The sequence below is a fragment of the Thermobia domestica genome, chromosome 10, assembly GCF_964235325.1.
Source record: "Thermobia domestica chromosome 10, izTheDome1.hap1.1, whole genome shotgun sequence".
NCBI lineage: Eukaryota > Metazoa > Arthropoda > Insecta > Zygentoma > Lepismatidae > Thermobia > Thermobia domestica.
Genome location: NC_137463.1, coordinates 246,729,589 through 246,753,607, shown reverse-complemented (window position 1 = coordinate 246,753,607; position 24,019 = coordinate 246,729,589). Strand labels below are relative to the sequence as shown.

Below are 24,019 nucleotides of genomic sequence, written 5' to 3'. Positions count from 1 at the left end.
AGCTCACATGGCGAAGCTGAGATAAACCAGGGACACCACCAGATGTGAGCGCTCTACCTCAGCCACAGAGGATCCCAATAGTGTTTTTCTTTTAAGAAAGAGAAAACGTTGCGTAGACAGAAAGACAATTTAAATTATTTGTTGTTTGATTTCTTGATGAATTTTTTGGTTTGGACTTTAGCACTCCGTTGAGCACAGAGGCTATATGAGACATGAATCTATAGCTTAACTTGGGGTCCAAACCAAACCACATGAGTTCCCACTGAAAATCGAGTGGACCAGAAGAAAATGCGCAGAGAGATGCATGGATGTGTGGACCGTATTTATCAATCAGAAAGTTGGAGGCCTTTCTCTAGCCCATGTTCGTTCTCGTATTGCTCATGGTCAACTTTGACTTCACTATAGAACAGACGCAACAGCATGTTCCCTCAAATTTGTGCCTAAGTAACATTTATATTATTATAAAATCTGCATTTTCTAAGGAAAAATCCTTAATGCAAGCAAGCTCTAAGTCATCTAATCTACTATTGTGGGTGGTGAGAGAAGTGTTCTCTCCGAATGAAACCGAGCAGGCACGAACATAGCGACGAAGCAGAGGAAGCTGTGCGTTTAGCCTGTTCCTACTAGTATACTGGGCAATAGTGGAATTTACGGCATCATACAGTTCAGTTTGCTTACGTAATTTGTATTTTTTTAAAAGAATAAAGGAGTTTGTTCATCCTTTTGTACAATATACAATCGTATATGCTATTGTACTACTTCTTTTTATAAAGAGTTTCGCCACTACACTTGGGGAGAGAGAGTTTTTGGGCGCTTGTGTTAAAAGGAACAGAATATAATAGTAATGGAAAAATTTTTGATTAGGAAGTTTCCCTGGGAAAGAGATTCGTTATTTTTTCTTTGTATTTATCACAGACTAAAACGAGTGTACTGTAGCCCCAAACGTGTAATGGGATTATAATATACAGCACTCTTTCCATAGATATAATTGAAGTACATTGGGGCTTTTTTTGTTTTCTACGCTAATAATAATGTAAAATTTCTCACCCAATACCCAGGAACCAGAGACTCGTGAGTATCATGCTGAACATCTGAGAAAAAGAGGCTGACACATTTCCACAAAAGATCAAAAGCAACGTAAACGGAATAAGGACTTGGCGGCCAACAACATCTGATAAACACCCACATAGATATCCTCCCATCATGCACCCTGGAGGAAAAAGATTCAAAAAATTAAGAAAAGCATGTTTTATACAGTAAACAAGTAGAGTTATAAAGTAATAATGTAATATTATTGTATAGCTGCTATAACGGCAAAACACCATCTAATAGGGGGCGTACTAAATCAGTGATGCACAATACAGAGACGGTCAAAACTTTAACACCTTATTACAAATGACCAAGCCCATAAAAACATGTAAGTGTATTTATTTCTATTTGTTATTCGCTCATCCTATAATATACTACCGATCTTCGCTGCTGTTTTATCCTTATATTGTGAATCGTTCTGATAACATTCACTAGCGTGCGCAGGACATTGAGAATGTGGGTGCCAGATCTAAAGTAGGTCATGTAGCTAAAATGGAAGAAAGTAAGAACACTTTCAAAGTTTTCTACATTTTTGTTGTAAATATTTTTATACATCCCAACCCATTTCTGTTTTAGTACTCATAGCTGGAGTAACTCCTAATGCTTCTAGTCTTTCGCTGATATTGGTATCATTGCTAACAACACGATCAAACTTTTATGTTTCAATTAGTTATCTGCACTGTGCCTAGCATTTAATTCCTTGAAGTTCCTATACGCAATATCATGCTTTCTATAAGCTTCATCAAGTCTATTAATTCCTCTATCACCTTTGCTTAATTTTCGTCAAGGCGAGTTCCTGGATCGTAGAATTGAATCTCAGAATATAATTCTCAAAGGGGAGCTTATTAATGATATCATTGGCCGAATCACTATTTTTATACGTCTTCCAGAACCTCATCAGCAGTAAGTTAATAAACTTAAGTAATCTATGCTTTTAGTATCACACACAATGAAATTAGATAAGCTTGCAGCAATCATATCCGTGGTACTTACCTTTCCGTCTTAAAATGATCGGTTCCGGCCAATTTCTCGCCAGCAATCACCAAAAGCCAATCAACAAACTTACTGGCATTATTCACCCAGATAAAATCCTTTAAAGTAGCATATACTTCAAAATTGCTGTTTCACTCTTGCCCTTGATGCCTTCAACATATTTTCTCCTTGCTTCGTGTGTGCTTTCCTTTAGTTCAAGCCAGATAGGTTTGATGATGTTTCGATATTTGTTACTGGGCGAAGATTTAACTCTATTTTGTCTTGGGTAGTGATTCTGATACAGTGCATGAGTTATTTTAAGTATGTCTGCACATGTATCGTAGTCCTTCTCGGTATAATCATGTGGCTGTTTCTAGCAACTCCCACAACCCTTGAGTACCTTTAAATCATTTGAAACTATCATCGTCCTTAGAGCGTTCACCTCTGGTGCTGGGGTCCCGGGTTCGATCCCAGGCCCCGCCAAGTTAAATTTTGTGGTGGACAAACACCGTGTGCGTGGGTTTCCTCGGGGTTCTCCCGTTTCCTCCCACTTTCTTCATTCCATCATTTCATTCATTACTCATCATCACCGTCTCCTTTAGCCTAACCGACATAACCGTGGGACGTAAAACTCAAAGATTTCATTTCATTTTATCATCGTCCTCAAGTCGTTTACCGTCATATATAATATCGTGATCAAAGTGCACGTTCCAGCTACCGTAGTGAGGGGTGACATTGACCAATGGTGTGACTTTGAACAAAAATGGAGGAAATTCTCGAGGTTCAGTATTTGACACAGATTAACATGTTACAAGTAAATAAAAAATTACTGGTGCATTTTGAGTTTAGCACAATTAAGAAAAATGCCCGTTCTCAGTATTTGAATGCATTACTGTTAAGCAAATAAATATGAATTTGGAAAAGAAAATGCGTGAAATTTTTTACGGGAAAATCTGTATATACTACACAGATAAAATAAGCTGAAAACCTGCGTATCGTTGCTAATAATAGGAAATTGTGTCTACATTCAGAATGTAAGTAGTAATTTTCAAACAGCTTTTTGTGTTAAGGTAAAAAAAAAATGTCAAACAAATTTCCATTTCTCCTATATGTGGGGGAGACTTTGAACACTACTGTTTCTTTGCTCCTAACGAAATGGAAGATAACCAAGCAGGTAAAGAGTTTGGATAAGGCAAGGTTCCCATTGATGCTAAAGGAGCTCTGGAATGAAATACATACAAAAGTAGAAGGAAATTTGAAAGCTGGATTTGCAGATACTGGTATCCACTCACTCAACCGTGATGGAGTACTTAAAGAACTGATTATCCTCGCGAGGACTTCGCTGAAGACCTACATACACGTGTTGTTGAGTATTGGAAGTGTTCACGACAGTCAAAATCAGAAGGACAGTTCTTGGTTTGTCTGGCCATTAAACAATGACATTTCATCTATTAACATTGACGATGTTGAGAAACTATTGCTACAGCCTGAGTATGACCGTCGGGATAGAGCAGATTCGGCGTTTCTTCCATGGATACAATGTCTAAGACACTCCTGATTCCTATTGCTCACATTTGAATGTTATCTGTTTGTTGTATGTTACTACGTATATGGAAAACTATTGTTTTGTGCACCCAAGTTCATTACTTTTATTTTGGGTGTTACTGAACACACTATTCAATGTAGGAACTTACGATATCATATTTTGTTTGTCAATATGTCCTTGTGGTTCCAATGTCTTTATTTACTTAGCTGTATAAGTGATTTGAACGGTATTCATGGTAGGCCTCATTTTGATTTGAATAAATCCTACATTGATAAAATTGCTTTTTTAACTTTGGAGGGCAATAACACAACTTTAAAGTAAAGTAGAATGTTTTTTTTTTTTTTTTTTTTTTTTTTTTTACATCAGATGAAAGACCATGAGCTGAAGATTGTTTCTACTTATGAGACAGGTGCACAGAGTCAAATTTAAAAAGAATGTATTTTTATATCTCGTCGGTTTATGTCCTAAGACAACAAAATCAATATCTGTGTGCAGGGCTGTTCAATCTCTTCCACATGGTGGGGTCTCTTTCAACAGAAGTCTTATACAGACCCATACACCATCATGTAAAGTTCAATGTTCAGTCACCCCATCTTGGGAGTGACTTCGAACACACCATTTTTATTTTTATTTTAGCAAATTGCGAATGTAAATAAATAAATGTAGATGGGTTTTGTAGTTAAAAGAACAACATACAATCTGAAAAAGTTTAATGCGAAAATTCAGCTGTCCTAACAAGTTATTCAAGTTCCTTTCTCCAAAGTATTCAATGCCGCCCCACTACTACGGTACCAATCATCCAAAGAAAAATCCCATGTTTGTATTTAGAGTAGAATCTACCGGTAAACCCTTCATCTTTATCAGCTCTATTAGTGCTCAGATAACACTACCTAATTGGCCCTAGTTTTGTATGTGATTTAATAGCTGCCGCAGAAGTTGTAGTAGTTGATGTATCAGTACTGGAAGGCGCTGGAGCAGATACTCCTTCATTAGTAGGTACGGTAATGGAAGGTTGCTCACTGCGACGATAATGAGGCTCTTATTACATGTTCATTAAAACTCTTTCTGGAATGAAGTTTCAGGTGGTGTTTGTGGGTAACTGGTCTCCAATTTCACAAAGCAGGCCTTGTTTCGTTTTCGAGACGACGAGATTCGTGACCTATCTCGTTCCGTACATATCTCTAACCCTTCACATAACAGAGGCTTGATTGACCTTGGAAAAAAATAATTTTTGAGCTTATGGTCTGTTCTTCATTTTCCATACTGCAAGAGTTTGTTTGTCTGTCTGTCTGTGTGCGGCCTGGGGACCAGACGAGTGGACCGAGAGTTACCAAATTTTGGTCATGGGTACCTTGGTCCAGGCCTCAGACCAAGACGAAGCGTTTTTCTTTCTTTTCAAAATTCTAACCAGGAGGGTCTCAGGGGGTGTTTACCGGAACATATAAAAATAGTAGAAAATTGCCGATATTAGTGACAACTCCATACTCTCATGTGAAAATAATCCAAATGACCGATATTAGTGTAAAATCCATAGTTTTCGCAGTCACTGAGATGAATGGTGATACTCCCACAGGTTGACTTCCAAATACAGCCTCCATCGGTTGGGGTCAGAGGCGTTTTTTTTTTAAGATTCGAACCAGGGTCTCAGGGAAAGTTTACCAGGATATGTAAAAGTAGTAGAAAATGACCGATATTTTTTCCTTTTGTTGTTCAATTTGTTTACATGGATATTTTATCTGACCCCTGCGAAGAATGGGTATTTCAGCTAGTTTCCTATAAAGCAAACTAGCAAATATATTGTTATAAGTTGAAACTGCAAAGATATTACTGCCTTACCTACAGCAAATGCCCCTCTCATTGAGACAATATCCTTCGTGTTGAGAGTAAGGTCACATAATCCAGACAAAAGGGTTACTTCAACAGAAATCATTGCAGTGGCTTGACACATGTAACACAAGCGGCAGATACACAGCAAGTATTTATGAAACAGGCCATGTCCTTCGAAAAGAAAAATGTATAAAAGTCATAATCAAATATACGTATAGACGAAATAAAGCCTGGTTAAATTTCTCGCAGTGAAGCCCTGTAAGGACATGAGTAATGAATGAAATTTTAATAATGAACAAAATTCCATATACATCTTGAGTGCAACATTACACAATATTGTAGTTATTAATAACTAACAACTAAGCCAGCTATTTTTGTAAGCTCTGTTAAGCCACCAGAGGAGAGCCAAGTGAAACGACGGAACTAGGATAAAACAAAGCTATTCATTGGACGTCACCTAAACGCCATTCTGATACACAGACTTTGTCATTCCATTATTGTGAAGTATAAGAGTGCAAACGTATCGGGAACAATCGAAGCGCCAGCCAATTGTGAACTACGTGAATCGGCTTCTGCAGTCAGAAACTCACAATACAGCCACAATTCATCGTCAAATGAGCAAGAATTACGGCATTAACTTTATAAATGAAGGCTGTGACCAGGAGTGCTGCAGAGAGACTGAAAAAGGACTTAATGATGTACTGGAAGAAGTAGCTAAAAGTGAAAATATGTGGCGGGAGAAGGCCATTATGAAAGCTTAAATCATTGGCACGTGAAAGGCATAGATTACGGTATGATTTCTTAGCAATCCGATCTTGGAATTTCAAGGAACTCAGCAACCGCTTAGAGAAATCGACTTACATCAAGTACTTCATACTTGGCGGGCGCTCCGATTGTACTCGATGTTTTTCATCCTTGCTTAGTTCACACTTTGCGGGCGCTCTGATTTTATTCGATATGTTTTTTGTCCTCACTACTCCAGAATGATTATTAAATATCAAATTTGTCTATCTACATATTTTAAATAAACCTTATAATGTAAGAAATAGCGTTAATTTTTTCATGAACTTAAGCGTAGTGTACAACATTTTATCTGTTTATCTCATAACTTTGGTAATTGGATTGCATTCTCTAGCACTCTCTCAACGCTATATATATATATATATGCATAGATAGATATAGATATAGATATAGATATAGATATAAACCCTAACCAGCTGCCGGCTGATCAATGCCAAGGTCAAATTGTTTAAGCTAGAAATTTGAAATTTAGACTTAAATAGACTTTACAACCAAAAACATAATTATGGAGTTTATTTTCCAATGCCGATACCGAATAATATTCCCTTGGTGCGAATTACATGAGATATTGAGGTTGAAAGTTCTCTCCTGAAAAAGTATATATATATATATATATATATATATATATATATATATATATATATATATATATATATATATATATATATATATATATATATATATATATATATATATATATTTTGGAATTATATCATTTGGCATCCTAGAAGTCTATTTCATACTTTTGCCTTAACAATTTTGCTCTGTTAACCGTCGACAAACGGTCGCATATAACCGTTCTATTGTATAATACTTCCGATATTTGTGATAGCACAGTTTGGAAATCTAAAATAAAACAACCCAGAACTTGTATTGTCCTTATCCTCCTCCAAATTATTTTCCACAAACGTAATATTTAATATCTGCATCATTTATAAAAAAAAAAAAAAAAAAAAAAAAACTTTTTTTTTGCAATCTTTGGCGGAGGGAATGTTTAATGTTAATCATCATCATTGTTATGATCATAGGAATTCTGCCATTATTGGCAGCTCACTTGCTCCAACTGAGAAGCTTCTATGCTCCACGATCTTCAGCTAACCTCTTCGTCTTCACGTACCAAATTTCACATAAGTAAATCCCCAGGTTAAGCGGGTTTGCATATTCAGACTCCTAACTAAGAAATCATTTACGATCACTCCAACCCCAACCATTTCACAGATTCAACCTATTGTATAGAAGTTATGAGGACGTAAAATCGAATGTAATTTGTACGAAAAAGACTTTTACACAATGGAAGACCTTTAACGTCCAAATATTCACCACAAACTCATAATCGTACCGACATAAACAAAAACGAATATGGAGCAGAAAACCAATTTACACAAAAGTCAAAAGAAGCTCTGTGAAGGTATTCGAAATGGTTGAACGGTTTGGGTCAATAGTCTGTCAATCGGAAGTTTATGTGTTCAAACCCAGTAGGAAGTATTTTTGAAAAGTGTATTAGTATTTTCATCAGAGGACTGGGAACATTTCTTTGAATAAGTCTTTGGCAAATAGTTTTTTTCAGATTCGATTAGAACGGAACATTATATGAATTGAAAATCTAAAATCTATAGCTGAAAACAAAATATTAAGTATGTTCAATATTTGATTATTATCCTTTGTTTTGTAATGAAAAACTATTTATAACCATTAGTGATTTCAGAAGATTCTCCCCGGAGGATTGTCAATATATGAAGGACGGAAAATAATTAAAACACTGTTAGTCTACTTTGAGCATGAATTGTCCCGAAGGGGAAATTTTTTTAGGTTGACAGGGTATCAAATCATCCCTCAGGTCACCCCCTGAAATCATCACTGTTTGAAAAGTTTTTTTTAACAAGTAGAATATTACATTTATTTCTCGTTCCACGTTTTCAAATAGCAACATCATAACTTAAAGAGAATTATAACACGTAAAAGCATAAAGAATTATAGAACTAATGAAGTAGATATTATCGTGTAAATTACCGATTACTAGTCGGATTAAAGCCCGAATATTCGTGTGGATTGCACTTTAAAGTAAATCCTCTCTATATATAGTTCTTACTGAAAGGGGCATGTTTAACTAATTAAGTAATTGTACTTAATCAATATTTTTAATAATATATTTTTGTTTTAATATTTTTACTATTCAATGTTGTATACACTTCATTTCCCAAAGCAAAATCTCGCTAATGTATAGTGGACTAGTGAATATTATCAAGTAAATTAACATTTAGTTTATGTAAACGCTGCATCGCCTCATTTTAAACTTCGTACTTTAAATAATAATAATAATATCACAATCGTATCTTTATTAGAATTTCTGGCTTAGTCAATAAATGAATTCTACGTGGTCTCTATCCGAAATTGTATTTAATCGAATCCGGTAGAAACACAAAGAGAAACTTTGAGAATAGGTAAAAGAAAATCTTACTTTGGTGGGACTCGAACTAATCTTTATGAGTGATCTACACGCAAGCGCTTTAGACCACTTCTTTTTTCTTTTAAGTTAACTGATTCACCGAACGTATCTCAGTAACTTGTTTCTATTCTCTACTCGGTACACACGTTTTATAATTTTCAGTAACCTTGAACGACAGGGACACGAACTCAAAAACATTGACCACAGTAAAAACCCAAATTTTCTCACGTCTTTCAGGTGAGGATATTTCCAACTCCACGGGAAGGCATTGATAGGTCCCTCAAGGTCAATACAGGCAAAACACGCTGCAAACACCGCTGCAGAGACAGTGCTGTGAGTAGAACACGCGATCTGACAGCTACGATGTAACAAGAGAGCTTTGGCTTGAATGTTTACATCTAGAAAGCCAATGCCCCCGTCCTTGGGAAGCAAACGTAACTGAGTAGAAGAAACACGTAATAATTTGCCGTGCCAAAGGAAAAACAACACAGAACTATGTAAGGAGCGGGCGATATCGTGGGGGAGGGGATAAATCTGGGCGAGGTGCCAGAGTACGCTATATCCAGTCTGTTTAAGAAACAACATTCTGCCTAATAAACTAAAATGACGATGTTTATGAAAATAAAGAATATTTTTAATTTTTGCACCAACGTGGGCAAAGTTAGTAGTAATGGTACGTGTGGTATTAGGAAACCATTCAATTCCTAGTATTTTAAGAGAGTCGACAACCGCAAAATAAACCCCATACTCTTGAGTACAATTGTCATTTAAACACATAATTTTCGTTTTACTGTCATTTAATTTTGCACCAGATATTCTTTGATACTTGGTTAGTAAATACAGAATATGTTGAATTTCTACAGGGCTGTTCACGAAGTAATGTGTGTCGTCGACATAGCTTTGTGCAACAATTTTAGTATTATATACAGGGACCCCTGGTAAAAGAGATTGAACAGAAAATAACAAAGGAGCCAGAGATAAACTAAATAAAATACTGGACATGCTATCGCCTTGAAGGATTCCGTTATTAAAAGGAATCGCTACACTTAAGCCACCATTAATCTTCATCTTAGTGATTCTCTGAGAATAGACACCTTTAATCATAGAGGTAAATTTGTCACCAAAGCCAAAGCGAGTTAACACATTAAACAAATATTGATGCTGAATTCTATCAAAAGCCTTAGAGTAATCCGTTGAAAGAATAGCCACTGTATGATCAGTTCTACACTCATAATATGCTATAAAATCTCGAAGATTGGATAGCGCTTCATACATACGGCGAGTCTGTCCATGGCCATATTGACAGGGGCTTAAGAGATCTTCAATGTATGTTTTCATTCGCAGAGTGAGGCAACGGGTCAAAATTTTGAGGTCCGTACACAGTAAGCTGAGAGGTCGAAGGGCATCAACGTCATGGGCGTTTGCATGTTTGGGAACCAACACAGTGATACCCGTTCGTAAGGAGGTTCCTAAAATGCAACTATCACGATACTCGTTAAAAAGGTCAGTGAGAAAGGGAGCAAGAATGTCAATAAAAGTGACATAGAATTCCACGGGCAAGGAGTCGACACCAGTGGATTTGCCTCGCTTACCAAGTTTAATGGAGGTCATGACCTCGTCTACCGTGAGGGGCTGGCTAAGACGCTCGCTGTCACCATCGGTTAAAGTAGCTGGTATGTGTTCAAAAAGAGTATCATCACTGACATACAGAGAAGGCGTGGCATAGAGATGTTTAAAATGTTCTATAAGATATGCAGTCACATGAGGTCCCTCATATAAATGTCCATCGGGGTCTTTAAGATGCGAAATCAGCTGTTGTTTACCTCTACTACGTTCTCGCTGTACGTGGACAGTACTAACAGATTCTGTGGAATCAGTCGAAGGAATCTTGCTACGAACAATATGGCCGTACATACGTCGGCGATGCATAGAGAGAAGAAAAGCCTTGATTTGATGAATTTGAGGCCGAACAGATTGTCCTTGAGCCTGCGCCTTCACATAGTTCCGTAAAAGCTTAGAATAATATGCATACTGTTCACAGAAGGCCTGATGACGATGAATACTGTATTGTTTACTAACAAAACGAAACACAGGTTTTACACGTTTCTCCCAAAAGTTCATAAGAGTACCTTTATAGCTGCGTTTCTCCTCCATTAAGGATGCCCACTCAGCACGGATGACAGATTGGTAGTCCGCTTCAGCGAGGATCGACGTATTAAAATACCACAATGAATTACTTTTAAGGAATTTTGTTACGGGTAAATTGATAGTCATAACGACACAATAATGATCACTAAAAATCACAGGTTCAATTTTGATGTCCTTGACGTAAGGCAATAAGATGCGGCTGACGTAAATTTGATCGAGTCTCGAGGATGAATGCGATGTCCAAAAAGTATGACCCGGAACGCTGGGAAAATAGAAACGCCACACATCGACGAGGTCATATGTTTCAATCACTTTGTGGAGGGAAGGTGAGAAGGGGTAATGAGGCTGGGCATCTATCTCTGAAAGTACTGCATTGAAGTCTCCAGCGAGGATACAGGGGTTGGACTCATTATATAACGCCTGCATGAGATCAGTTTCGAAGAAATTGTTCCGTGCCCTAGTTTGAGAGTTCCCAGCAGGAGCATAACTGTTACATAACTGTATAGTCCGTAGTTGGCCCACAGTAAGTCTATCAGTTAGAGGAGTAGGATGTTCAATAAAGTCTATATCACTTCTATATATAATTGCAGTTCCTAAGCCTTGGGGATTAAAATTAGAGCACCAGGAGTGAGTAAATAGGTTGGAAAATTCAGGCAAAGCCACTTCCTGTGTGAAGAGGATATCTATCTCTGCTTTATGGATGAAAGCACTCAAAGCATGTTGCTTAACCAAGGAACTTAAACCGTTTAAGTTTAGAGTGGCGATACGAAAACTATACATTTGGATGCACCAAAGAAAAAAATGTAGAAAGGAGAAAGAAGAGGACATTAGAGAGAGAAGGGATATTACGAAAGGTCCGATGCACTGTCAATCCCTTTCCTAGGACAAGACTTTGAACGGGTACGAGCGTACTCTACAATATAACTATCTTGAGACTTTATTAACTTCAAAGAAAAATCACTGTCACCACTTCCAGTTTTCTTTTTCTTGCGCCGGGTTTGGGACAAAAACACATTTTCACTTGCACTAAGGTTACTGACAGTAGAAACAACCACATCACTGGGCAAAACACTATCACTAGTAGGTGGGGCGTTGACACTAGGTGGGGCACCAGAAGGGGACAGAGAGGTGATAGTTGTCACATCAGAGTGGCGGTGCACAGAGGGAACTTCATCACTGTTGAGAACACGTTGGTCAGAAAGTGGACATAAACCTGTATCAGGTTCCTGTGGAGGCTCAACAATACGGTCATCACTAATGGGAGGGGCCTCTTCAATATTCAATGTGCCGTTGGCAGAATCCATAGTATCAGAAGTCGACGGAGCTGTATGCATCATGGAATCACAAGGAAGGTGCACGGGAGGGTCGGGCTATTTGACAGCAGGAATGTCACGAGGCGAGGTCAAAAGTGGGAAGGTGTTGAAATTAAGTAATTCTGGTGTGGGCGTTGCGGAAGGAAGATTAACAGGAGCAGGGCGTGACAAAGGGGAAGATCGGAGTACGGTACGAGAGGATAGGGGAAGGGTACTAGAGCGACGCTTATCACAATCTTGGAAAAAATGTAGAGGACTATCACAGAAACTGCATGTCTTGATTTGACCATTATATGTGACCCACAATCGTAAACCTGCGATTGTCACATAGGAAGGTATGGAATGCTTAATGTTCATGCGTATCAACTTCCTGCCAGTACGAGTTTTATAAATGTGACCTGCATCATAGTATTCGTCTTCAATATGTTGCACCTCGCCGTACTTAGAAAGCACACTGATGATTTTAGCATTATCACGTTCACAAGGACATACGAGTAGTTTAACTAATTGCGACATATTACTAGCAGAATCAAGGTCCAGAACAAATTCACTGTCATCATCTTTGTACACAACTTTACCTTGTGAATCACGTAGTATTTGCTCATAAGTAATCTGGTTTAAGAGTTTAATATACAATATTTTCCTGTTGAAGTCCATTTCTATTGGGATAACCTGGTCCGGGGATAATTTGAAGGTTGAAGCAATCCACTCATGGAGTTTAATCGACGTGGGACGATTACTGACAGGACAAAAATTAATTCGTATAGTATTCACTCGTAAACTAACCATGTCGCAAAACCGTTATCAAAAGACCAAAAGAATAGCACTGGGTCGTAATAAAGACGTTCACAGTCCAATACCACACACAAATGTGCAAAACACGAGGAACAAAAACGAAGCGTTCGCAACTGCACACAGCTTACAAGCACACAGCAGACGAGCGATGTGCACACCGCGACTGCACAGACCGAACTCGGTTTTCGAATACCTTCACAGAGCTTCTTTTGACTTTTGTGTAAATTGGTTTTCTGCTCTATATTCGTTTTTGTTTATGTCGGTACGACTATGAGTTTGTGGTGAATATTTGGACATTAAAGAACTTCGGAATATCGAAAACCAGCAAAATTTGAAACTATATTTGGAATGTCGCTTATACTTGCCCCCTTTGGAAACCACAACATGGGCGCTCTTGCCTAAACCCGTTGAAATTGTCCAACTTATAGAAGTGGTAAACTTAACAATAATGCCACTGCACAGTTCCAAAATATGCGTCCATATAAAACGGTTGGCAAGGTGAAAAGACAGCCAATTTAAGAAGTTTTACTGTAGTAGAACTAATAAGTATATTGGAAACAACTTATATACCCTATGTATTATGTTTACTTTTACTCTAATGTCAAATTAATTTACTTTGGATTGAATATTCTTAAAAACAAACCAAATTCAAAGCTCACCTGTGTGTTCAATTGCTCTTTCCATGTCCGCCATTTTGTTTATATATATATATATGCGTTACGTATTCGGCTTAAATTGAAAAGTATGTATATTTATTTCTTCTCTTTCAATTAAAGTAACTTAATATTTCATTTTTACTTCTTTTAACTACGATTGCACGTTAGCAACGAACTAAATTAGTTTCATTGTTTATATCACAAATAATTAGAAACTCACTACTCTAAATCAGACATAACATTGTAGGCCTATACTTTAATAATAATAATAATAATAATAATAATAATAATAATAATAATAATAATAATAATAATAATAATCTGGTCATCCACATCTGTTTGAGAAGCCTTGTATTTAACCATGGGAGAAATTAATTTAAATAAACGCAAATGTTTTTTGGCCTATTGAGTTCTTTCATCAAGTTAAAACATTATAATTCCCTGCGTACGATTGCAAGAAGACTTTTAAATGGTAAGTGGCAGTGGCGTATTTAGGGGGGCTTCCGGGCTTAAGCCCCCGAAATCTTATTTACCATAGTAAAGTATACGAAATATCTTGCAGAATTTTCATATTTTCCGGCAAAGCCCCCCCCCCCGAAACAAAATCGTAAATACGCCACTGGTAAGTGGTATTCTGATTTTCTCTAAAAAACGAATATCTACGATTAATCTTCCTTTACAAAATCGGACTTTCTCCACAGCAAACTGCAAAGAAACATTAACATTTCATTCGAACCAGAAATGATGAATGAACGCGTCCACTATTGACTTAACAAATTTCGTTCCGGTGACAGCATTGCAAAATGAACTCCGTGGCCTATCGACCATCGTCATGTTCGGACAAGCTCCTCAGGGACATCTTTGAAGAATCCCTCGGAAAAGTGTTCGTGCCATTGTAGACAAGTGAGGTATGTTCAACTGTCGGTCGGTGAGCATTGGTGTTATGTTCTGCGCCAATACGTCGTACAAATGACAGCGGAAGGTCTCCATGAGCTACAATATGAAACCTTTATTAATCTGATGTCTCGTCAACTAACTACTATCTCTTGCGGTATTTTGATCACTTCTTTGGAGGGAAGATTTTCCTTGATAATTTGGCGATGATAGTGATGAAATGGGTCACAAACTTTCCGATAGACTCAGAGGCAGTCAAACACCACACCATGACTCACAAGACCCGCTGACCCGAACAAACCCATAACCCAGAGTGATCTGGAGACGAAACATCGTCATATAAGGGGCGATCAACTGATACCCGTTCGTTCCATGATTATTGGTATAGTATGTAGGAGGATATTGTTTGTTTAATAGTGTGTAATGGCTAATGTCCCTGTGTGTTGGGTGTAGGAATGTTGTTGATACGTGTTTCCGTTTTGCAGATATATCGAGTAAAAGATGGAGTTCAAGATCCCCAATCAGTCCAAACAGGACCAGCGTGCTGTAATCCAGTTTCTGAGTGCCGAAGGTTGTCAACCAGCTGAAAGGTTCCGGCGTATGAAGGACGTGTATGGTGATACATGCGTCTCTAAAACAACAGTAGTGGACTGGGCCAGAATGTTTCACAAGGGTCGTGAACAAACCACTGATTATCCCCGTCCTGGTCAAGCCCATGTTGTTGCCACAGAAGATACACGTGAAAAGATGAATGCGGCTATAGCTGCGAATAGATGCATTAGTATTTAATCCATAGCAAACGGGTTAATCGTGAGTTATGGTACTGCTCAGAAAATTGTGAAAGATCTGGGGTATCATAACGTGTGCGCGCAGTGGATCCCCAGGGTGTTGACGGAAGACCAAAAGTTGGAGCGTATGGATTGCGACATTGAACGTTTATCACGTTACCATTTGGAAGGTAACGACTTCTTGCTGCGCATTGTTGCTGAGGATGAATCTTGGTGCCATCATTTTGAACTGAGTTCAAAGTCTTCCAGTATGCAGTGGAAACACCCCTCATCTCCACGACTCAAAAAGTTCAAGACGCAACCGTCTGCGGGGAAAGTTATGGTGTCTGTGTTCTTTGATTGCCATGGACTATTATTGCTCTACTTCAAGGAACCGGGACAGTCCATCAACGCCACACGCTACTGTCAGACCTTGACACAGTTACGGAGAGCCATCAAAAACAGAAGGCCTGGTTTATTGACCGCTGGAGTCATTGTGTTGCATGACAACACGCGTCCACACGTTGCAAAGCAAGTGCAGGATTTGTTTCAACGATTCAAGTGGGAAATGTTGCGACACTCGTCCTCAGCCCTGACCTTTCACCTTGTGACTTTCACATCTTTGGGCCCCTAAAGAAGGCATTGAAGGGTCAAAGATTTCAGTCTGACGCTGAGGTACAGGACGCTGTGCGTAATTGGTTTGATAGTCAGCCGTCCAAATTTTACATGGACGGCATTTGTAAGTTAGTGACACAGTGGGACAAGTGTCTCAACGCTCATGGTGACTTCTTCTGAATAATATTTTTAGTGCACGCTAACCATAGACGCCTCTAGATAGTGTACAAGTTTCCGCTCGAAATTAGATTTATTTTATGAATTATGACCACTGAACGGGTTTCAGTTAATCGCCCCTTATACATATGGGGAACATGTGTGAGGCTAGTAATGCAATTCTAAGAAATATGATTCTCTCCTCTCTCATTGGCTTCGCTTATTGTTTGTGTCTCTGTGTATGACAATGCATTGCACTGAAAGTTAACTACAACGTTTATCAGACTTCAAACGCATCAGAATCACAGGAAAGATAAGCTACATATTTTTCTCATGAAAGATCGTCAAAGTTTAATCAACCTGTAAAACTTATCGTTTAGAACATAAAAGATACAGTTGAGTTCAAACAGTGTTTTGCAAGGTTCAAACAGTGTTCTTTTTGCATAGACTATGTTGAAATACCACGTAGGAAAGATAAGTAAATGTGAAATTAAATTTAAAATATTCGAAACATGTTATCTTGATTAAAAATGTCACGCGGAGAATAAAACAAATAAATGATTCGAACTCAAGCAGTGACCATCGTTCATCAACTATAAATATTCCTCACTAATGGTGCAGAGATGATATTTAAGAGGCTTCGGAGTAGTGTTGTAAAAAAACGGTTTTTTTTCTGTGAAGTTTTTTTTAATAAAAAACATCGTTCTTTTTCGTGTTTTTTTCAAAAGTCTGTTTTTTTCTGGCAACTATTATTTATTGATTTATGTTGCAGATTATTGAAATAATCAACAGAACTTGAGTCGAAGCCCTCGTAACTTACAAATCGTTTGTTTCTTTGCGCCTATACGAGCAAAATTGTGTGATTATTCCATTCGGACCCAGGTCATTTTTGGCGTTTTCCTACATTTCCAGTTAGTGACTTATTGCTCAAAAACCATTTATTCGATTGACATCATTAAGACCTTGTTTTGTAGAAAATGGGTGTGGCTATTTTTTAGTGTAAGTTGCATTGCAGTGTTCCCAATGGGTGGGAAATTATTGAGCGAGATGAAGGGGTGAAAATTTACAAAAAGATCCCTAACCGAATTTCAAATTTTTTTGTATCTAGCACCACTGCTGCTGTATGGGTTCAAGTCACCTAAAAAAAGTTCTTTGGTGTCTTGACAAGATACAGTGAAATCTTGAAGTCGCTACTTCCATTCAAAGAGAGAAAGAAAAATTCTCTGTCGTCATACACAATAAATTTTGACACTTTTTACGCCTCAGAAGCAAAAATCAACAGATGTGCCGGGGCTACAGCTTCTCTAATTATCCTATTGAAACTCCTTATGGTGCGTTCTTAGGGCAAAGAGGAAGCTTTCAGGTAGTGGTACGTTTGTTTCAATGTAGTCAGCAAGAAGGTAATGATAGAGGAAAAAAAGGAAAATTTTCCGAATTTTTAACCTAAAATCAGGAATTAATTGTTTTGGCTGAACAAACTGCAATCAGACAGACAAAAACTATCTGAAAATAAACCTTAGTACTCCAAAAATATATCCTACAAGTACCATGTCGATATCTAACAAAGCAGGCATGAAATTAATATATATATATATATATATATATATATATATATATATATATATATATATATATATATATATATATATATATATATATATATATATATATATATATATATCATTCTACCTCAGAAATTCACCATTTCCAGAACAGGGTTTATTATAAACCTCAACTGTACTTCCCCTAATTATTCTAGTGAAACTTTTTATGGTGCGCTGTGTAGGCTACGGACGAGGCTTTTAGACACTGGTGCGTTTGTTTGAGTGTAGCCAACAAGAGGGAAATAATAGAAACTAAAAAGGGGTTTTTCCAAAATTTGCCCCTAAAATCTGGAATTAAAATTTTCTGTAGCTGGCAACACTGCTATCAGACACACACACACACACAAACTATCTTAAAATAAGCTTTGGTATCCCTCTAATATATCCTACATGTATTGTGACGATATCTAATAAAGTAAATATGTCGATAAAAATATCTCATTCTACCTTTAAAAAATCACAGTTATCTTTCCAATTAGAGAACAAGGTCTACTGTAAACTTCAACTCTACTTCTCCTAATTATCCTATTGAAGCATTCTATAATGCGTTGTGTAGAGCCAAGACGAGACTTCCAGATACTGGTACATTTGTTCCAATGTAGCCAACAAAGAGGGAAATAATAGAGACAAAACAGATAATTTTCCCAAAATTTCCCCCTAAAATCTGGAATGAAAATTTTCTATAGCTGGTAACGCTGGTAACACGAAAACTATCTTAAATTAAACACTGGTACACCACTAATAAATCCTGCAAGTATTATGGTGATATTTAAGGAACAAAGCTTCTAATTACCAAAAATATATTACGGTAAACAGAAAAGTAGGGAAAAGCTACAAAAATCAATGGTTTAGCACCTAAATACGAATTTTTCGTGCGCCCCCTAATTGCCCCATTGTAACGATCTGTACTTGCGTTTGTTAAGTAAGGATAAATGTTCGATTGGCGTAAGTTGACTTGCACTCGGACTTATAGGTACGGATTTATAAACAAAAATTTCGTAACAACAGGCATGATCAACAATCAGAACAACAGGCATGATTATCGTTTTTATATATTTTAAGCTTCAAATTCCTCGACAGAATTCGCGACGACAAGAGATTTTGAACCGAATAGTAACATGAATTCCCTGCTTTTAGTCGACATTTAATTTCTTCGTAAATATCATTTTCGTCTGTTAATATTGATCCTAGATATTTGAAACTATCCACTTTATCAAAAGTATTATTTAATATTTTAACGCGTCCATAATTTGCTGTATTCCGATCACGACGCACTTCCATGTATTTAGTTTTCTCTGCATTTACTTCTAAAAACATCGTTAGATTTTCACTTCATGAAACTTTTTAAGACAATATTTATTGCGGCCAATAAATTTTACGGCTAAACAAAGATGTAGGAATAAATGGAGTATGTTTTTATGAATCGGAAAATATTCATGACTTTTAATAAATTAAAATTTTAAATAATAGAATGGGATATTTGTACTCTACGAACTCGATGTATGTTTTCTGCACTTTGACTACATACACACACACATAGACAAAGAGAGAGAGAGAGGGAGAGGAGTTGAATTGAGATGATTTTGGGTTTAACTTCCCTTTCAGCAGCGAGACTATATAAGAGGGGACCAACTGATTAACGTGGAATCCGAACTACATGAGCTCCCGCTGGGAATCAAAGCCAGGCCTTCCATGCCAAAGGCGCGTATGCTAACCGCTTAGCAACGAAGGAGTTTGCAGAGGAAGAGAGAGAGAGAAACACTGTGTAAAATTTTACTTCCCAACTTGAAATATTAAAAAAATTTCCGGTTCCTGAAAGCTAATTGGAAAATTATAATTTGTTGCTGACTAACTTTCCTCTACAGAAATTCAATTTTGTAGTTCTATGTGTAGTTAAATATAGTGGAAAATTTTCCACCTAACATCACTATACATAATATCCAAAATTGTCCGGATTATGAAAAGTTTTTCCACTTGTTTCTACATCGTGATGAAAATTTTCCGATTCATGACAGTTCCTTTCACTTGTTTCTACAGAACAACAAAACTTTCCGATTCACAAAAATTGTTTTACTTTTTGCTTCAAAATGATGAAAATTTTCCGACTCATAAAAAGTTCTTCAATTTTTCCATACAAGACAGAAAATATTTCTATTCATGAAAAATTGTTTCACTTGTTCCTACATAGTACTGAAAATTGTCTGAGCCGTGAAAATTTTTAGATTCTTTAAACGATCTTTCACTTTTTAACATTTCTATACATGAATTTAATCAATTCTATGATTGCTGAAGTATTGTTACTTGATTACTGATATATTTTTTTTAGAACGGAAAATTTTCCGCAAAAAATAGCGGAAAATTTTAAACCTCACATCCCTATTTCTGACGTCAGAGAAACAAGATAGAGAAAAATGGAGGGAAGCGATCCGTAAAGACTACCACATCTAACTAAGAGGAGAGGTTTTAGAAGAAAAAGAGTGTTCACGCAATATACTGTAGTAGTAGGTTGCCAGATTTGTAAAATCAGAAAGTAGGACACTTTGACTTTAAAAAATCACTAAAAAAATGGGTTTTTACCGAAACTTAAGTTTGATTACAGATTATATCAAACAGCACATTTTAAAGAAAAAGATAAAACATAAAGATAACATTAATACATTATTAAAGTAAACTAATACAAAAAGTGCAACTGCAAAATGATGACTCACTAGGAGACACCAATACTAACGATAATTTTTGTCCGTTTGAGCTGCTTCTATCAATGATTTGTCACGTAAGAACCTATTATACATTATGGCACACAAACATGTTTCAGAATTGCCATCACTGCTATAATTCATACAGATTTGAAGCAGAGATGGAGTGGGTTAGTGGGTCGGTAGGTCAGTGGGACAAGTTTTCTGAGTGGGCCAGTGGGTCGTGGGTCAACAGCATGTGACCCGCTGTGACCCACCACCCACCATGACCCACTGCGACCCACCACCCACCATGACCCATTGCGACCCACCACCCACCGTGACCCACTGCGACCCACCGACTCAGTATGATCTACCGACCCTCTACGGTATCTTCTGAAGACTGGTAAATTTGTCTCCGTTTTACTTTCAAGACCTTCATTTCCCTTCCTTTTCCACTTGTTTCTGTCTACTTACCTGAGGTGAGTATATCTAACCAAGTGAAAAAAGAACTTCAGGCACTTTTGGATATTGATATTTTTAATAGTAATAATAACAATAGGACTTACACTACAACTTGACTTTCGAGACCTGTGAGTTTTTAGAGCTAACTACTGGAAAAAATACATTTTTGAATCACTGTAATATATAAATTATTGTATAAAAAATTGAATCTAACTATGTGTGCCTGATCATCACGGTCAAATTGAAAAGTCAATGAAATTACTTTTGGTATATAGTTAGGCCTTAATCCAAACTGGGATGTTATATTGCTTTTATTATAATGCATAATATCCTAAGGAGGTAGTGAGGATCCGAATTTTTGCGTTAAAAAAATGAGTATCTCGCAAACCGTTAAACTTACGGAGCTGAAATTCATTGTATTAACTCTTTATTGAAAATAAACAGTGTGTGTCCTAGCATTTTTTTAAATTCTCCTTTATGTGTGTGTGGGGGGGGGGCACTTTCTATATATGGAAAATTGGTAGTGAGTTGGTTTGTAAAAATGATCGAAAACGATCGATGTTATTTAAACAAAAAATACAGTGCTTGGCTTCATATATCCATTGCTTTCTGCTATAATAATTGCTGAAGCTTATGTTTACTATATGGAGCGCTTACAGCGCAGGGCAATCAACCCATAAAGTTCTGAGAAAAATAGGCATAAAATTTGTACTGTAAGCTTAATTACACGGAAAGAAGTTTGGATTTTACGCATAATTGTATGGAAAATTTTACACTTTTTTCCCTTTAAGTTGGTCTACCTACTTTGATTTGGAACTTTGAAATTTCATCCTTTTTTTCCACTTAAAAGTATTGATAATTCAACAAGGAAATAATTATAGTATGATAATTTAATTGAAATTCATCATAATTTGGCACATGGCAAACACTAGTGTGGTAATTGAAGTTGAAGAAGGAGGGAAATTCCCATTCACCTCTGAACACTTTCCAGGAACCTCGTTCCCTTTCGCTTTCTAGACGGGGGAGGGAACTTGGTAATGGTATCAAACCTTCATGTGTAATTACAAAAATTAAATTTATAAACAAATAAGAAATCAGTTTATCAGGCTTTAATAGATAATTTATTCACAAGATTTAATGAAGATAGATGAAGTTTCTGTTCTACACGGGTCGACATTGCCAACTGACATGGTCGATATGGAAAAGATGTTGTATGGTGATAGAGAAATGATACTTCTTCAGAAGTATGTCAAACCTGACCAAGAAAAATCGTTATCAGACTTAAGTTTAACAAGTAGATTGTCGATGAGAAGTTGCAGAAATCGGGTAGAAGTATTATCAATTTCCACGACAGAGTGCGAATGGGGATTTCCCCTTATGAATTTACAGATGACTGATATTAGAAATAGACTAAGTGCTCAATCATTGTCTAACTTGTTGCTCATCAATGTTAATGGCCCACCGCTAGACAAGCTCAAAGTAGACGAGCTAGTTATTTCTTGGCTGAAGGATGGACATCATTCCACTGCGGATGATTTACCGCCAAAAAGTTACCAACAGGAAATAAATCCGATTTCAGATTTGTTTTAAGGTGGAAAATTATGAGTTACGGAAAATGTATACTTGTATTACTAATGGCTTATTTGTGTTATTCAACTTTGTACCTAATTTTTAGTAAGTCTCTTCTTTGCTATAGGTAAACTACTTTGAATAAATATTCATAATAATTGCAATTATGCATATTTGTAACTTAAATTTAACGTGGTGTTTTAGTGATTACACAAATTACAATTATGAGCATACTTTATGGAGATGCTCTCACATAGGGTACCCGAGCACCTTTATACCCTATGAACAACTAATTTTTCAAGTCTTTTGTGAGAAAAATACTATGAACTGAGAAACCATAACCTTTTCCATATTGTACAGGGGTATTTTCCTTGCGAATAGAAGTTTCTTGTGGAATGCGTTCAGAAATTAACACGTGCAAGAATACTCTCTTAGTACAAGTATATTTTAGGCACACACTAATTTCCCCCCACCTCGAACTGTTTCAATTTCCTCACTGCCAAACACTTTACCATTTTATATCGTAAAGGTCAGATCCACCGTTATTGTAACAGAGTGGTGCTTGTGCGATTGACTAGAAATTCAAACTCCGATTAGTGACAATTTCACAGTCTTGTTTTGTTACAAGTTTAAACTCTTTAGTCAGTTCAGAAGAGGCCGTGGATCGTGTTCAGAGTTGATGACGATGGATTTTGGTGAGTCAGAGTAGGTCAAAGTGGATGAGAGTGGTTCATGGTGGGTGGTGGGTCAGAGTGGGTCACGGTGGGTGGTGGGTCATGGTGGGTCATGGGTCAGAGTGGGTCACGATGGGTCGTGGGTCATGGTGGGTTGTGGGTCAGTAGGTCGTGGGTCAAGTTTTCATTGACCCACGCCAACTCTGATTTGAAATTCAGCCTTCACAGTATCAACAAAATGGAAGGTCTTACATAATTCTGTAGCCGTAATTGTTTCACTTTCCTGAGAAAACGTTCTAGGAAAAAATGTCTCCAAATTCTTCGAAGTTGAAGCACTGTTCACTTTTAATTTATGATTAGTTGTCTCCGTATGTTTAAAAAAGCCACTCTTTCCTTTGCTGGAAATCTCGATGTCACAATAACAAATAGTAAAATATGCATAACGATTACCTTTTGCACTTTTCCGTACACATGGGAATTCATTTTCAGAATAACTACAAGCTCTTTTTGGCATTTCGTCAAATTCTTTCCGTTTATATTCGATTTCTTGAGCCCTAAAAATATTTCATAATTTATACGGTTTACCAAACATTGTTAGGGCCATTAAGTCTAGGAGGCTCAGGTGAGCAACCCACGTAGCCAGAATGAAAGAAAGTGGAAATGCTTTCAAAATTTTAACTGAAAACTCAATCAGGAAAGGCCATTAGGAAGATCTAGGCGCAGATGGAAAGAAAATAAGATGGATCTTGCAGAAATAAAAATACAAAGTAGAAACAGTATCCAGTTGGCTAAGGTCAGAAGTCAATGGAGGGCTATTATGGATGAGCCTCTGGGTTCCATAGGCCATAGAGTTAGTTGAACACACAAAGTTGTACTCCCTGCAGAAGTCAAATCTAGAACACACACTTGAAAGATATCTATTTTCTAAAACTTTAATTACGCAATATATAATCTTCTAACCAAGTGCGCTAATAAGTATAAGACCGTGTTACAATCGTCTTTTGTCT

General features: G+C 37.0%; 1 protein-coding gene across 1 annotated transcript in view; it reads right to left on the bottom strand.

Moving 5' to 3' along the window:
• Window positions 1-13,787, bottom strand: part of LOC145662197 (uncharacterized) — a 47,819-nt gene extending 34,032 nt beyond the window's left edge. Inside the window, exons 1-3 of the mRNA XM_081727531.1 lie at window positions 13,597-13,787; window positions 5,444-5,605; window positions 1,048-1,210 (exon numbers count right to left, since the gene is read on the bottom strand). Of these exons, the coding sequence (XP_081583657.1) occupies window positions 1,048-1,210; window positions 5,444-5,605; window positions 13,597-13,630 (359 nt within the window). The 5' untranslated portion in view covers window positions 13,631-13,787. The remainder of the gene's footprint in view (window positions 1-1,047; window positions 1,211-5,443; window positions 5,606-13,596) is intronic.
• Between the last annotated feature and the right edge of the window lie 10,232 nt (window positions 13,788-24,019).